Source organism: Ambystoma mexicanum, chromosome 2p (assembly GCF_040938575.1).
Source record: "Ambystoma mexicanum isolate Mex_15411 chromosome 2p, UKY_AmexF1_1, whole genome shotgun sequence".
Taxonomy (NCBI): Eukaryota; Metazoa; Chordata; class Amphibia; order Caudata; family Ambystomatidae; genus Ambystoma; species Ambystoma mexicanum.
This window is the reverse complement of record NC_090923.1, coordinates 944,104,063-944,120,955: the sequence shown is the minus strand read 5'-3', so window position 1 is coordinate 944,120,955 and position 16,893 is coordinate 944,104,063. Positions and strand designations below refer to the sequence as shown.

Here is a 16,893-nt window from a genome sequence, read left to right as displayed (position 1 = left end):
GCTCCTCCCAGACCTCTCTTGGATCACTTGCACTACAGACCGGTGATTCCTATTATGTGCCCATACATTCCCCACATCTAGCCAGCTCTTTACTTATTGTGCGCAGTGTAATGTCACTGTTCAAATATCCGCGTTCAACGCCGGTCGCCAGTAATGTTATGGCTGCGCTACATTGTATCTAACTAGTAGTTCCATCTGTCGGCGGAGTGCCTCCTAGCTTGCCCACTCGTGCTGTGTGCCCCCGCCTGGGTCCTCCTGCAGAAGCGGGCGGGCGGAGCTTTCTCACTGCATCCACTTTCCTGTCTCCAAAGGGCTATGCAGGCTCTTACAGCGTGGCCTGTGCGTACCGTGTCCTCACCATGTTCACTCTCGTTCGGGAGTCCTATCTTGCTTCTTCTCGATGATGTGCCCGGCTGACGCTGCACAGCTCCATGAGCTCCTCCAACATGGATCGAGTTGCGGCGCACTGTCTGGGCAATCGATCCGTCCCTGCCCGACGTTCTCCTTTGTCCTTCTCGGCACCTAATCAATGCCGGAAGAGACTTCGCTGAATGCCTCTTGCTCGGGCGTCAGATTGTTATATCCTTCCGATGCTCCCGGCTGGCGCTGCGCAGCTCCTTGAGCACTTTCACCGCGGATCAGGTAGCAGCCCACTGTCTTGGCACTCGAACCGTCCCTGTCCAAGTTCTTCTTTGTTGTTAGGCGCCGGGCATCTTTTCCCTCACAGCGGTCGGGTCCTTGAAATCCTCTTCGGCCCCTATCATCAATGCCGTTACGTGCCTTCTCGCCACAATGTGTCATCATGTGCTGCAGAGTTTCATATGCATGATCCTTCAGTTACAGCTCTCTTGCAGCGTTTTAAACGCCGTTTTGCACAGGATTGTGTCCGGATCTGCAGGAGCCTCAGGAAAGACGCTTCTGCCTACATGGCTCCTTAGCCACGCCCCCCCAGAATATTTCTTTCAGTGTGTCTTAAAGTGTTGGTTGTTTGTGGTGATGGGTTTGCTCCGGAATTTAACAGAGCAGTCCAACTTATCAACATGAAATGAAATTGTGACAATGTACCATGAACCATGGATAATAATGTGCATTCACTGTCAAGTGAGAGTGACACACTCCAAAGATCCAATTCCAGATTCCGTAGGGCATCCCTGTTCTTAGTCCATGATCTCACCCTTTCGACATTGGACTTGTCTATCAGCGAGCCCCAAGCTTTTTGAAGTCACCCCTCACCCAGCGCCGTCCATAGGCATGGGCACTCTGTGGAGTGGCCCAGGATGTTTTGCTCTTGGGAACCCACAGTCACCAGCTGCCACATGCATAATAACAGATTGTGTGTTCTAGAGAGGCTTTGTTGTTTTTATGAGTCACTGTGACCTGCTAACTCCCTTCTGAAGCCCCGTGGGCACCTCCTCTCCCTCCACAGCAGGTACCAATGGGGTGTTGAGAATACTTTACAATTTAACACTCTCTTTGTTATGGTAGAGCATTTAATTGGGAAAGCTATTTATATGTGACAGTTAATTTGACTAACCATTGAGTAGTGAGGAAGGTAAGACACAGGTGGGGAAGATAACATCATGCTTATTGTATGGACTCCATGGTGCAGCAAGCAGCAACTGACTCACTGGAATTGGAATCCTCACTCCCCTTGCACAACAACATTCTACATACAACTAATGTTCCATAGAACACTTCAATCAACTATTATCAGAACGCAACTACGAGAATCCACTACCACACATGGTTTTCAACAGGGCCTTAAATTTTAACATTTTGGCCATCAGAGCTGTAAATAGGGGCATTTTTATTCTGAACGCAGGCATACAGGCACACGCCTGTGAATGTCAATGGCGTGTGCCTGTACACCTTCAAAGATGCTGCAACAACACACTGCCAATTCAAACGGTTGTCAATCACTAATTGTAACACCGCTTTGAGAAACTGGTTCATTCTCTCTACCAATCCTTTGGACGAAGGATTGTACAAAGTCATCCTGTCATGCCTGATATCAAATTCATGCATAAACTCTGCCATCTGGTGCAATACAAACTGCACCCCATTGTCCGTGACTATGCCACAGGGCACCCGTTCTCTGTCGAACATTTTTCTCGAAATTTCTATAACTTTATCCGTCTTCACAGACTCCATGGCAGTTGCCTCTAACCATTTGGATGTGTAATCCACTATCACTACTATCAAACTGAACTCACCACCCAACACATCCATAGGCTCCATAATGTCCAAAGCCAACTTCACCGACACCTCACTTGGCACTTCAACCGGAAACACTGGTTGGCTGCAAACCACCTTACTTTTGACACTTGTAGCACATGCTGCACAATCTTTGACCAAGACCTCCACATCAGCATCCATCCCTGGCCACCAACACAACTCTTGCAATCTTCTTTTTGTCAATGATCTTCCTAAATGACCCTCATGCACCACCTCCACCAATCTTGTCCTCAATGCCATTTGAGGTACTCGTCTATCACCTCTTGTCAAAACCCGCAAACCTTCTGCCAACTCATCCAACACATGCATGTAATGCTTTCCCACACCTGCAAGCTCTCCGCTGTTCCAACCATGGTGCAAACCATTCCTGATCCATTCCAACTCAGCATCACTCTGACTCTCCTTCTCCCATTCAGACTTTTTTTTAACACAGGATTAACACACGCTACTTTGTGTAGTTTTGTCCTTGTGGTGTTTAGTGAGGCGGGCTGGCAGCCTTGACAAATAACCCGCCACAATGTTCCTAACTCCTGAAATGTACTCTACAGCATAGTTATACTCCCAGAGGTCTGCCATCTATCTGACAATCCTAGGGGACACCAACCCCTTTGTCATCATGATATAGGTGAGCGGTTTTTGATCAGTCCTGTTTACATAAGGGATGTCTCATGAAAACGTTCTGAAATGTTTGGATGTCCAGTACAGTTAGTTAAAAGCTTCCCTCTGAATTACAGCATACCGCATTTCCGCATCTCTGAGCACCCTGGAAGCGAAAGCAATCTGACAATATTGTCTCCCTTGTTATTGAGCCAAAATATCTCCTACACCTACATCACTTGCATCAACAGTCAAAAGTGTATTACATATAACATCAAAAGACATCAACGACGGCTTGTCACACCCTTTTAGATATTCTTGAATTCATGCTGACACTGCCCAGACCATACAAACGCCTCGTGTTTTTTCAACAATTTTCACATGTTTACAGTTTTTACATAATATTCTGTCATTCCTAAAAATCGACCTGAGTTGCTCTTTTGGAGTAGGTGTTGCTGCCTCCCTCACTACCATAAAAAATTCTTCCTTGGTACTCTTACCATCAGCATCTATCGGGTGTCCCATATACATCACACTTTGCACTCGTACTTGGCACTTTGACAATTTAATGGTCAACCCTTTCTCCTGTAATACACAAAAAACCATGTGTACTCTATTATTGTGCTCATGTGCGTCTCTTCCCCATACCAAAATGTCCTCTTGAAAGTAGCTGACACTCACCATGTCCCCAAACAATGCTTGCATTAACCACTGAAAAACCACTGACGCTGACGCCAAACCGAAGGGCATCCAACACAATCTGTGTGACCCAAAAGTGGTCAACAACGAAGTAAGGGGACACAAGTCCTTATGCAAATCTATTTGATGGTACGCTGATGAAAGGTCAAAAGTCAAAAAACATGCCACCGTTTCTATAGTGGCTAACAACTCATTTATGTTTGGCAATGGATAAGATATGATAAGTAATTTATAATTCATATGTGCACAAGTGTTTCTAGGCGCGACAAGATAAGGAAGGGGAAGACAAAGGGGACAAAACAAACAATCTTACTAGGCCTTCATTCAATCTATGCAAGTGCAAGGGGAGCAAAGGGGAGAAGTGCCAGGGGGAAGGAAGGGGAGAGTGCAATAAGCAAGCTCAAGTAAGTGCTGCTGTGGTGGCCGGCTCTAAGTAAGTGCGAGGAGGCAGGGACTGTAGGGTTGCAGATACAGTCCCTAGTGCTCGGTAGATCTGGAGGCAGTGCATGGGGCTACTGGTCATGAACGAGCCTGATCCCCATAAGGTTCAGAGGGTGGCCAGGTAACCAGTTAGCGCAGTAGAAGAGAAACATCAGCAAGGGAGAGAGAAGGAGAATGCAGAAGCGAAAAGGAAGGTCTTGCGTTGCTTCTGGAACCTGAGGTGGTCCTGCTCAAGTTTGAGAGAGGCAGGGAGGCTGTTCCAGAGGTAGGAAAAAGCCTCCCTCTGAAATTAATGCCTATTTACTCAAATGCTAGCATATAAGTCCCTCAAATCTACACACATTCTCAGTCCACTGTACTGTGTTCGAGCCAACACCACAGGGAACAACATTCCGATGCCTCAATTTTCTCAATTATGTTAGCCTCCTTAAATTTCCATAATTCCTCCTTGAGAGCCACTCTGGCTAATACGGGCATATTTCTAACTTTGTGTGTTTTTGGCACCACTCCCCTTTTCAATATGATTTTGAGCAAAAATCCACATACCATCCCCAAACTGTCAGAAAATACTAAGGGACGTGTGCCTTTCAGATACTCAGCGGACACACCTATCAAAGAATGTTCTCCATTCGCCTCATAAAATTCTGGCCAAACCATGGTGTAGGGAGACCCTGAACCAACTAACATGTCAAGTTGAACACCATTCACTGTTAACATTTCCTATGGTCCCTTCTTTTTCTCCCCTTGTATTGGTAGTAAGGCCCCTTCCATCACTCTCATGCCTTCCTCTGGTTCAACCATCCTAACACTCTGTTTGTAATAATTTCCCACTTTTTCCCCCTCCAGTGTTCCATATACACATTCTAGCAAAATGCCCCCTCCACCACACCGTCTACATTCCACCACAGTTGCAGGACAATCCTTGGCTCCCTTTGCATGACCCGACCATCCGCATTTCTTCCAGTGTTGTCTCCCATAAACCCCAGTTGCACTCTTGGAGTTTCTTCCCAATTGCCCTTCTGGTTTCATGGGTCCCTCAACCCTCCCTCTCAGCAAATATCCGTCATTACCCAGGTTTCTGGTGGCCAATACAGCTTGTACTGCATCTCTTTGTGTGTGCCCCTCGGCCACCATTTGTACAGGACTCTTAGATTGCCTTCACTATTTCCAGAACCTTGTTCATAACCTCTCTTTAACGTTGGTGTTACATGTCTTCATCATTACTTCATCTCTTATGTATTCATCTTGTATTCCTGTAAATTTGCATGTAGCTATCAAAGACGTCAATGCTGTAACTTAAGCGTCTGTTGTCTCGCCAGTCCAAAGCGCCCTAAAAAATAAATGATAGTGTTCTAACACTATGTTAGGCCTCCTCCCAAATCGTGTTTCCAGTTTTTTCAATGCTATCTCATATAAGCTGACCACAGTCTCTCACTCCCCATCACCGGGAGCTGTGACTCTTACATCATCACCTGGTAAATGCCTGAACACTCTAAGGCCTTTTGTGCCCAAACAGCTAAGGAGAGGCACTATTTCAGAGCATCTGTGTATGTCGCTCTGCAGTTACTCTTAAGTATAACTTGAATGCTCTACCCACAAATCAAAAACCACAGGGGTTACCCTGGATTTGCCAAAAATACTGGAGGTGATTAAGCACTTGCTTGCTGCATAGTGGTTCTGTGCCTTGTGACCTCCGATAATTTATCTTTAATTCTGCGTCACACACTCCTTTTTTCCCCAGCAAAAATTCACCTGTGCAAGCTGGATGACCATTCGCCATCCTCCGCTTCACACATGCGGTGCGATCCTTAATCTGCGCTCCAGGTTCGCCCTCCTGGTATGGAAACCGTTAGTTTCCGTGTTGCCATTTTGATTGCAGAGGTCCATTCCTCTAATGACATCCCTGACGTAACATCACTGAATTGCCACCCTCCTGTGAACCGGCTCCCCTTGCGTTGACTTTTGTGCATGCCACCGCCCGTGGCTCTGGTTGCCTCTAATGGCTCACCAATTGCTTGCCAATACCAGGCTTGCCAATGCCAGGTGACTCCTGTCCCGGGGTCTCAGCCTGCATTTGCGGTACAGTGTGCTGCTCTGAGTCCGACATCCAATAAAGGAAAGGAAACATGAGGAACACTTTGACACTGCTGCGCTGCTTCACCAAGATCAACTCCTCCTCATGTGGATTTACCATTGATGGGGTCCGATCCGCTCGCTGCCAATGTAGTAATGAAAGTAAGGGGAATGGTCAGAGCACTTGGAACTATTAGTTACTGCACCTAACTTCTGAGTGAGATACCAGATTTGCATAAGCAGCCGGTTTGTAGGAACCAAAGGGCACGTGCCCCAGTGCCCCAAGTCTGAAATGGGTAGGTTTTGGTGGGTTCCTACCTAGATTGCACTTGCAAACATGATAAGCTTGTTTTGTTGTATATTTCAGCCATTCGCTGTTCAACATAGTACAGTAAGTAGTCCACACATTTGCTTTTGATGCCATTGTGGATTTTTATTTTCAGTTATTGATTTTAATCACCATAGGTGCCGACACGTGTTTTGACCAACAGAAGGTCTTTTTCAAGGCTACAACCATTTCCAGGTGGTTTGTTTACATATTGAGCATCACATCAAAACGTCATTTGTCAAGGGTGCAGTGACATGTGATTAGGTGAAACAAGTGAGGCCGTTAAGATTACATACATAACAGATTAATCAAAATGTTATTATCCGAAGACAAGGAGTATAAATTTAGTAGATGTCAAAATATAGAATATGCATAAGTGGGAGGATGAGGGGGATAAATGAGGAGAGAGATTAATGTACAAGGGGAAAGAAGAAAAAGGAGGAGAGAGGTATTAACAATGTTAATTGGTTGCATATTCTATCTATTGTAGAGTTGCAAGTGGTGGTCATAGTAGTTAAATTGATTTCATATCACCTTAGATTGGGGTGTTTGTTCGTGACAATTCAGGTGGTGCAGGTGGTCCAGGATAAGTATTGAGCAATTCGATAGAGGGACTATTAGATTATCAGTTACACCTAGGATAGGATAAGTATTGATCAATATTGGTGATCAATACTTATCCTGGGCCACCTGCATTATTCATGTTTTATTGAAACAGATCAAACCAAATATCGCCCAAAACACATTAACTCAAGAGAAGGAAAATCCTACATTAAAAAGAGTGCATTATTCAACTATATCCCCTGGCCCACCCGTAATTCCCTTCCTTCCCACTTCCTGTGTTGCTTGAATATGCAGTCACTGCATTCTAATTTACTAATTTTCCATTCAAATATATTAATACTGTATTCTTATTTTTTGTGAAAACTCGTAGGGTCTGATTTACAACAATGTTTTCAATGGGACTTTCCCATTTAAAAACATCTTTGTAAATCAGGCCCTTCGTATTTTTCAACATTAGCACACAGGAGAGTTGACCTAGACTATCAGGAGATGAGGAACGCAGTCTGTACCCGTCGGTATAAGCCCATGTTTCTTTCCTGCCTCCTGCATCACTGCCCAGAGCCACCATGTGTTTGTTTCTTCTGGTGCTTGGGTCGTCTTTCTCCCTCGGCCTATGCACCAATACCAACCCCCTCCACTCCTCCAACATCTGCACCTCTTCCCTCCCTCTATGCTACACTTCAGCTTCGCTGGGGTCAAAAAGGCTTAGGCTGGCAGTCCATTACCAACGAAGGTTACCCGAGACCTCAGTAGTTAGCGCTACATTCGTATTTCCAGAACATTACATTTTCTGATCCTGGAAGGTTTCTTCTACATTTTGCTTTCATTGTAGTAATTGGATACATCTTTCAGGAAATCTTTTCCTGTACCGTCTTTCATAGAGTTAAATTGTGCATCTCTTTTTTTTGTTTTGTTTCTAGCTTTTTTTGTATTACATTTTTGGGCAATTTTTGTATGGCTTCACTGTATAGAAAAACATGTAGCCAATGTTACTCTTTGTTTACAAATCCATTCCCCTCAAAAATTCCCACGTGAATGATTCGCCAAGCAATCTTCTTTAACTGCTTGGATTGCTGGTCAGTCTGAATGCACTGCTTTGTGCTTCTGGGCCTTGGTGAGCATTTTTGCTGTATTTTTAAAAAGCATTGCGCTTACTGCTTGTAAAATCCGTTCCCCGTCCCACTCCTGACTTGCCTCCTTGTTTCTGCCCTCTGCTCGCCTCCCATGCCGCCTTTTATCCTGTGATTGGGCCTGCTGCCCGGCAATAACATTGTTGCAAGTCTTTGACCTCGTGCTGCATTGTCGAGCAGTCTTCTTTAACTGCCGGATTGCCGGTGAGTCAGAATGCACTGCCTTGTCCGTCTGGGCCTTAGTGAGAATTTTTGCTGTATTTTTAAAAAAGTATCTCGCTTACCACACTGTAAAATCCATTCCCCTTCCCACCCCCGGCCTGCTTCCTGGTTTTTGCCCTCTGCCCGCCTCCCATCTTGCCCTCCGCCCTGTGATTGGGTGTGCTGCCCAGGAATAACATCCTTTCAAGGCTTTGACCTCGAGCTGTATCGCCAAGCATTCTTCTTTAATTGCCTGGATTGCTGGTGAGTCGGCACACATTGCCTTGTGCTTCTGGGTCTTGGTGAACATTTTTACAGAATTTTTAAAAAGCATTGCGCTTACCGGGCTGTAAAATCCATTCCCCTTCCCACCCCAACCTGCTTCTTGGATTCTGCCCTCTGCCTGCCTCCCATCCTCTGCCCTGTGATTGGGCCTGATGCCCTCTTAGGACAGTCCCCCAGGGCAGTCCCTGGCCGGGCAGCCCTCAGCAAAGGGCCCCAAGGCAAAAGGCAGCTCTTGAAGAAGCAGCTTGTGTCAGTGTTTGCCGTGCTCGCTTCTGAAGCCTGCTGAAGTCAACCAGCAGCGCCAGATGAGGTAAGTGTGGTCTGGCCGGGGAGTACAGCCTTTACTGTACTTCAGTAAAGCCCTACCACTCTTATTACCTACTAGAACATAGACCCTTAAAGTCAGTCAGCCATATATCGCATTTAGCCCATTTGTGCTAGTCAGCCATATCTCGCATTTAGCCCAATTGTGCCAGTCAGCCATTTCTCGTATCAGCCCACCTGTGGTAGTCAGCCATATCTCACATTTAGCCTACCTCTACCAGCGATGTCATTTCAGGGTTTCCAGGGGTCACACCTGCAATCCCTGAGGTCTCCCTTGCTACCACCATGGTCTCCCTTGCTACCCCTAAGAAAAGAACAAGAACAAAAATGTTTCCTTTAAAAAATAAATCAGGCTCCTGTGCTGCGGCCAGCAGCATGTGGCTCTTCGTTTCTGGAGTGGCTGGTTTTCTGATGGCTATAGCCGGTAAGATAGCTCATTGGCTTGAGCGCTCACTTTGGAGTGTGTGTGTGATCTGCAGTTTGCAGGTTCGACTCCCTGTAAGGTCAACTCAGCCTTTCATCCTGCTGAGGTTGATAAATGAGTACCAAAACAGGTTGGGTGATACAGTATGTATATTTGTTCTATATGAAGTGCTATATAATAACACATCATTATCACTTGGCCTTGGACATCTGCTTTCATTCACAGTAATTTGGTAATATTGAACTATACGCACTGATATTAATGATACATATGGTGATGCATTCTTGTATGAAATGTATATCACTTTGCAGTGATATCCTAACCATATTTTTCATAGTGTACTTAGAAACAATGCTATGTGATGTCACTTCCTGTTTTGTCAAAGGGTGAAAGGTTGTGTTCCATTGCTTCCCTTGATGTCATTTCGGGTTGGGGTCAAAAGACATCACTTCCTGTGATTTCATCAGAGGTGAAGGGTTGTGTGATATCACTTCCGCTACCCCTGGCATTTTGGTGAAATGACGTCCCTGGCCTGTGCTAGCCAGCCATACCTCGTATTTAGCCCACCTGTGCTAGCCAGCCATATCTCACATTTAGCCCACTTGTGCTAGTCAGTCATATCTCGTATTTAACTCAATTGTGTTGGTCAGACATATCTCACATTTAGCTCAATTGTGCTAGTCAGCCACATCTCGCATTTAGCAATATCTCACATTTAGCCCAATTGTGCTAGTCAGTCATATCTCACATTTAGCCCAATTGTGTTGGTCAGTCATATTTAGCATTTAGCCCAATTGTGCTAATCAGTCATACCTCCCATTTGGCCCACTTGTGTCAGTCAGCCATATCTCGCTTTCATCCTATTTTCCCAAACTCTGTGAGGTAGTCAAATTCTGCATTTAACCTAATCGTATGAGGTAATCTCTTTTCACAACCAGCCCAAATGTATGAGATCGTGATATTTTGCTTTTCCCCTAGTTTTGTGGGTCATCCTTCACATCTTGTACAGTAAATGTACTGCAACTAACAAACCTTACTAAACACCCACCCTTCAGCATACACCTCTAAAACTCTGAACTAAATATAACCATAGCTCTGCAGCACCACAAACCGTATGTACTTCACAATAGCACAAAAATGAAATAAACCACACATAATCTCACCCAACACCTCAAGGCGGCCTCCAACCAACCTACACTGTAACCGGTGTGTCATAACTGAAGCTGCCAACAGCACATCACAGCTCTCTTGCTCTTTTTTCCTGCTCAATCCTACTATTAAGCATACCCACTGCCGTCCCTGCAATACAGATCTGCCAAGAGACAACTTAGTTGGCAACAGTGCGCTGTATAAGAACTTTTAGCATAGCATAACTTTTTTTTTTATTTAGTGATTTTGACAAAGCAGGAGAGTATGGGATTAAAGTAGGGTAACGATTTACAGTGACCTGTACATTCAACCACTAACGAAGAAGACTATCTCGAGAGCCCAGGTCTGAAGTGGAGAATTATATGTGAAGCGTGCTGCAATCTTTCAATCCTCAGCAGACTTTAGGCTGCAACAATTTCATGGAATTCTTCCTCTGCATTGCATTTTAAAGCGTCCTTAAAGAAGCCTTAAAACTGGTGAAACACGTGGAAGAGGAGACAGCCAGGTAATTTCCCTAGCCCATGGTTTCATGTAGTGTCCTCGGGCTTGACGAAAATGCTAAATTTCCTTCTATCAGAAAACTAGAAGATTGCAGGCAAAATTTGCCTGATCTGCCAATGTTGCCCATGGAGCGGAATTGGCAGTTGTGGCCTTTTGTAACCCAACATTTCTTTTTTCAATATTATGTTTTTTGAAAAACGAAATTTCAGGGGTTTTGCAGCCTTACATTGCGTTTTTCCACCCAAAATTGTGTTTTGTGTGTGTTTCAGATGAATAAAAACGAAATGTCGGAGGGAAAACGAAATTTACACAAAAAAAAGTTTTAAAAAAATGCCAAAAGATGTGGTGGAAAATGTAGAAAACCGCCCAGCTGTCGGAATGGAATTGTTGATGAATTTCGCCAATTCCGTTTCGCCAGTGGTAATTTCGCCCACCCCTCCCTATACGCAAGTACTGCTAGTAATTTTAAGGTAGGCAACCTTATGCAGTTTATAAAGTTGGAAGACCTTTGACATGTTGTGTCTTATGGGCTGGCTCGACAGAGGGTGTTAAAATGTTATTACTTCCTGATTGTGAGACAGTGCAAAGATATCATACCAGGGGTGACACATTCCCTATTCCTGCTGTCCTGTTCCTTGCTCCATGTACCCGTGCCTACCTCCTGCCTACTCTGTGTCTCTTTCCTCATCCCTCTCATACCCACTTGGTCCCTTTTGTTTCTGTCACACCTTGCCCTCTCCCGCACTGTTATGGGACTGGTCATGCTGTCTTACCTGAACTTGTAATCACTGTACCGCATCTGGTGTGCGCGCAGCTTGGAGATCAAAATCTTGATGATTCGAATGAACAGTAAAAAGTTTATCTGAACAGAAAAGGGTAAAACAAGCTGTCATTTTAACTGCTCGTTAGTTGGTGAAGGAAGATGCAACAGGAGAGAGTTTAAGAAAAGATGCAACAGTTCTGTCTGTGAGTGTGGGGAGGTGCAGAGACCATAGAGGGAGGAAGGTCTCCATGTCTGGTCATCAAGTGCCAAACCCACCCCATGGGGCTCATTATAGGTTTATCGGTATCCCGCCAGCAATTCTGGCGGGATACCGGCAAACCTACCTACTGATCCGCCACCTGATATCCCGCTATTACTGGGATATTACAGGCGGCGGAAAGGGCGATACATCCCCATTCCTCACTGGACTCCATGGTGGGGAAAGCAGGAATTACCGGCACCAGTAATACAGGTGCCAGCAATACCTGAATTATTTTGCTGCGGGGGCCCTATTTACCTCCAACTCTTGACTGGAGGTAAATCAGTGACCCCCACCAGCAAACTTGTGGTTTGGCGGTGTGGTAAAAGTGCCAGTAACGGATTTACCAGCACTTATACCAGAGTTTTTACAGTACCACCAAACCTATAAGGACCCCCTGTGTTTTCAGCAAAAAATACTCAATCATAAAGCCAGTCCAAAGGGCAGATATTTAGATAGTGGATGTCCTGATAGCCCAGCGTGGATGTGGCTCTTGAGGACCTGGCATGGTGTAGGAGCTGTGACAGTGTGGGTGGGTGGGTTTGTCAGCAATTTTGTAGGAGCAATGTCAGTTGAGGGAACACAGAGAATGATATGGGACCTGTATAGAATGGTGTAGAGCACTGGCTGCATGTGGATCATAAACAGTGGGGAAGACACCCTTGTTTTGAAGGTGCTGTAGGGTAGGGTCTAGGAGCACTGGTTTTGGGGGAGCAATTATGTTAAGTGAAAGTCGGGGTCTTCATTTTTTGGTCCTTGAGCGCCTCAACCACACCAGATTTTCAGGATAACTGCAGACTCAGCAAATAACTCCCATTTAGAGTCATTATATTGTAATGCACTTGGGTGGACATCCTGAAATGATGGATTAAGTGCTTGACGACCAAACGTATAGACCCCTGGTGTAGGAACTATGGCTGGAGGAAGCTGGAGAGAACAATGTAGAAGTACTTGGTGTGAGGATGTGCTGTACTTTATGGTATATGTACACTGGATGTGGATGTCTTGTAAAGAATGGTGTAGGTGAGCAGTATGTTGGGCAGCTGTTAGGAAAGGTGGACGTGCACTGACTGTGGGTCAGCTGTAGTTAATAGTGTAGAAGGCTGTGTGGGAGATGTCAGTAATGGTGTAGAAGATGAGGCTGCATGAGAGATGTAGGTAATGGTGTAGACGATGAGGCTGTGTGGGAGCTGTGGTTAATGGCGTAGAAGATGAGGCGATGCGAGAGCTGTACTTAGTGGTGTAGAGAATGAGGCTGTGTAGGAGCTGTAGTTAATGGTGTAGAAGAGGAGCTTGTGTGAGAGATGCAGTTAATGGTGTAGGGGGTGAAGCTGTGTGGGAGCTGCAGTTAATAGCATAGAAGATGAGGTTGTGTGAGAGCTGTAAGGAATGGTATTGAAGTATATGCTGTTGCGAGAGCCTTACAGAGGTTTTAGTAACCCTGAATGTAGGGTATATGTGCATAATGATGTACTGTGGATGCGCAGCTCAACTTGTGGATGAGCTGTAAGCAATGGTGTTTTCAGTGCTTGCAATGGAAGGAGTACATTAAAAATTGTAGAGGAGTGCTAACTGTGTGGGACCTGTGAATGCTGGTGAGCGAATAGTGTTGAAGCATTACTTTGTAAAAGCTGTAGGCACTGGAGTAGGCACACTATGACTCTCTAGGAGCTGTTAAAATGGTGTAGGAGAGCTTGCGGCGGAAAAGCTATAGTGAATGGTGTGAGAGTGCTAGCTCTGGGGAGCGGCAGGGAATTGAGTAGAGGTGTTGGTGGTTGGGGAACTCTAGGGAATGGTGAAGGTGTACTGATTGTGTTCACACTGTAAGGAATGGTGTTCAAGCACTGCTGCATGGCTGTTGTTTAGTATGGTGTAGTAGTCATGGTTGTCGGAGGAGGAGGCAGAGAAAGAAATGCTAGACATTATGCAGGAGTGCTGACTGAATGAGCTGTAGGAAATTGTGTATGAGGGGAAAATGCTGAGGAGAGGTAGTGGGTGGTGTGGTGCAGGGGTGCTGGCTGAAGAGAAACTATGGAATCATGTGGAAATGTGGTTCTGCAGAGCTGGAAAGAACTGAGGAGCTTTAGGAGAGGGAACTTATGATAAGAAATGCATGATATCCATTGCATGAAGAATCTTAAGAAGTTGAACGTACCAGGATGGCCAGCAAGATTGGCGAGCGAATGATCCACCAGTGCGCCATGTTTTCATTGATCTCCCAGCACCTGGAAAGGGAGAAAAGGGAAAGGGAAATCAAAATGATCAAGTCAGAGTATGTCAGATCAATTTGCTGCAGAGGGTCACCTAGGCACCACCAGGACTGCAGAAACCGATCCATGGTATATTGAGACAAGAGAACCCAACAAAAGAATCAATAGACTTTAGGGGCCAACTTTGATTTAGTGAGACGGCAGAACTCAAACCAAGAAATATTAGACTGCTGGGGCCAACTGTGGTATACTGAGAAAGTGGAACCCAACCCAAGAATCATTGGACTGCACAGGCTAACTTTGATATAGTGAGATGCCAGCAACCAACCCAATAATCATTAGACCAGGGAGGCCCACTCTTCTCTAGTGAGATGGCCAAACCCAACCCAAGAATAATTAGACTGCTGGAGTCAACTCTGGTATAGTGAGACCGTAGAATCCAACCCAAGAATCATTAGAATGCAGGGGAAAATGCTGATATAGTGAGCCAAGAGAACCCAACCAAAGAATCATTAGACTGCAAGGGCCAACTCTGATATAGTGAGATGGCAGAATCCATCCCAAGAACCATTAGACTGCTGGTGCCAACTCTGGTATAGTGATACAGTAGAACCCAACCCAATAATCATTAGACTGCAGGGGAAAACACTTTACTTTACTTTTACTTTAATCAATTTATATAGCGCTGCCATGAGCCCTGAGGCATGAGGGCGCATAGAAGACAAACAAGCACAATACACATAAATGGTCAGGGTCATCAGCAAGTGAGGAGAAAGGGCAGTTAAGTGGTTGGTAAAAAGGTCCAAGGTCAATTAAAGAGCCAGGTCTTAAGGGCCTTCTTGAACGTCGTGATGGAGGAATGCTGTCTAAGGGTGTGTGGAAGTGAGTTCCAGAGTTTAGGTGCAGCAATGTAGAAAGCCCCGTTCTCGACCTTCTTCATTTTGCATCGCGGGAGTACTAACAGACTCTGGTTGCTTGATCTTAATGCCCTACAGTTGACCTTATCTAGAATGTGGTCTTGCAGGTATTTGGGCATTATGCCAAGTCTAAATTTGAAGACTATCGTCAATAGTCTGAATTTAGAGCGTGCCTCGACAGTCAGCCAATGTAAGGTACGTTGGGCAGCTGAGACATGATCCCGCCGGGCTAAACCCGCTGTTACTCTGACTGCTCCGTTCTGAACTACTTGGAGTCTGTTGGAATCAGCTGTACACAGACCGACAAGGAGGCTGCTGCAATAGTTGGTCTTTGTGCCAACTATGGCTCTGGTGATGGTTTCATCGTTCGCTTGCGAGATGAGGGGTCTCAGATGGGCTAGTAGTTTCACATAATAGAAGGAGGCTGAGTCGACACTGCTCACATGTGCTCTCATATTGAGGGACTGATCCAATACCACACCTAGTATTTTTAATTTTGGTTGAGGAGACATTTCCACCATTCCTAGCCTAAATGATTAAGTGGGGTCCAATTTGGCGAGGTAATTGGGATTTCGCTCTATCATTAGCCCTGTTTTGCTCTTATTCAAAGCCAGATTTTTACCCATCATCCAATTTTCAATTAGTATGAAGATTCTGTTTAGCTCTTGTTCATTCTGGGAGTGCACTCCAGAGAGTTGGACTACGATCTGTGCGTCATCGGCGTAGTTCGAAAAGGTAATACCCTCCTCCTCGAGCATCTTAAAAAAGGGGGCTGTGGACTGGACACCAGGGGGCACACGGATGTACAACACCTCTGTGTGAGCTCCCCCTCCGAGGGTCCGTGAGGTGAATTGAGCCCCCACTTCACGACCCCCCCAGGACTGAAAAACAAGGAGGTGCAGCAACAGGGGGACGATAATAAATCACAGTGTGAAGCCTGGTGCGCGACGCAGGCTCACAAGGAGAACGTGAAACTGCTCCAGCCCGCACGGAGACTCATAAAGACGCAGCAAGATCTACCAGACAAACAAATACTTGCACAGGAGACCCCTCGCTTTGCCCCCTCCTCACCGTCAGACCAACAGAGCTGGAAAACCCTCACCCGCACAGAGATCTGAGCGAACGCTCCCCAGCAGGTACATACGCACTCCCATACAAGACGGAGCCCGCACTGCCCCATCCACGAGTGCCACAAAGCCTCCCGGGATAAGTGCAGACTGCGGATTAAAGGCCTCCCTCGGACCGCAGACCCCGGAAGAAAGGCTAACCACGGCCCAACAGAGAGACTCACGGAGAGCAGCCTCTGCCTCTGCGGTGCACCCAGCCGTCTCAGCACGGCCCCTTTGACAGTTGACAGTGCGGACACGTACCCGAAGTTCGGGCGCTGACCCCCCGACTACCAGCACACCAGAAGATGTGGCCCCAGACCAAAGAGAATCGAAGACACCAAGCTGACCGCACAAGAGCTGTGCGGGGCCACCCCTCTCGGCCCAAAATGGCGGGTACACCCGCTTCCAGGAACTGACAACCAACACAGCAAGAGGGACAGAGCCCCACAGCCACCCGCTGACCAACGCAGGGCACATAAGACAAATCCGACGTACCACGCTTGGTGAGTACAAGGGAAATAAACCCCACGAAGAACATAACGTTAGAGGCCATAATAGAGGAAGCAAGCAATAACACACACGGCAGAGCACTGTGGTAATAAGCTGGAAAGCGGCATACCTATCAGGACCCCCACGCACCCTTGCAGGGAGGCACTCAAAAGATCGGGGAAATGCCACCACGCA

At 46.1% G+C, this 16,893-nt stretch overlaps 1 protein-coding gene across 1 annotated transcript in view; it reads right to left on the bottom strand.

Annotated features, from left to right (window-relative positions):
- The window catches only part of GIPR (gastric inhibitory polypeptide receptor), a 582,639-nt gene that overhangs the window by 164,195 nt on the left and 401,551 nt on the right, over positions 1-16,893 (bottom strand). The window contains exons 10-11 of the mRNA XM_069643058.1: positions 14,129-14,198; positions 11,725-11,813 (exon numbers count right to left, since the gene is read on the bottom strand). Coding sequence (XP_069499159.1) covers positions 11,725-11,813; positions 14,129-14,198 — 159 coding nt within the window. The remainder of the gene's footprint in view (positions 1-11,724; positions 11,814-14,128; positions 14,199-16,893) is intronic.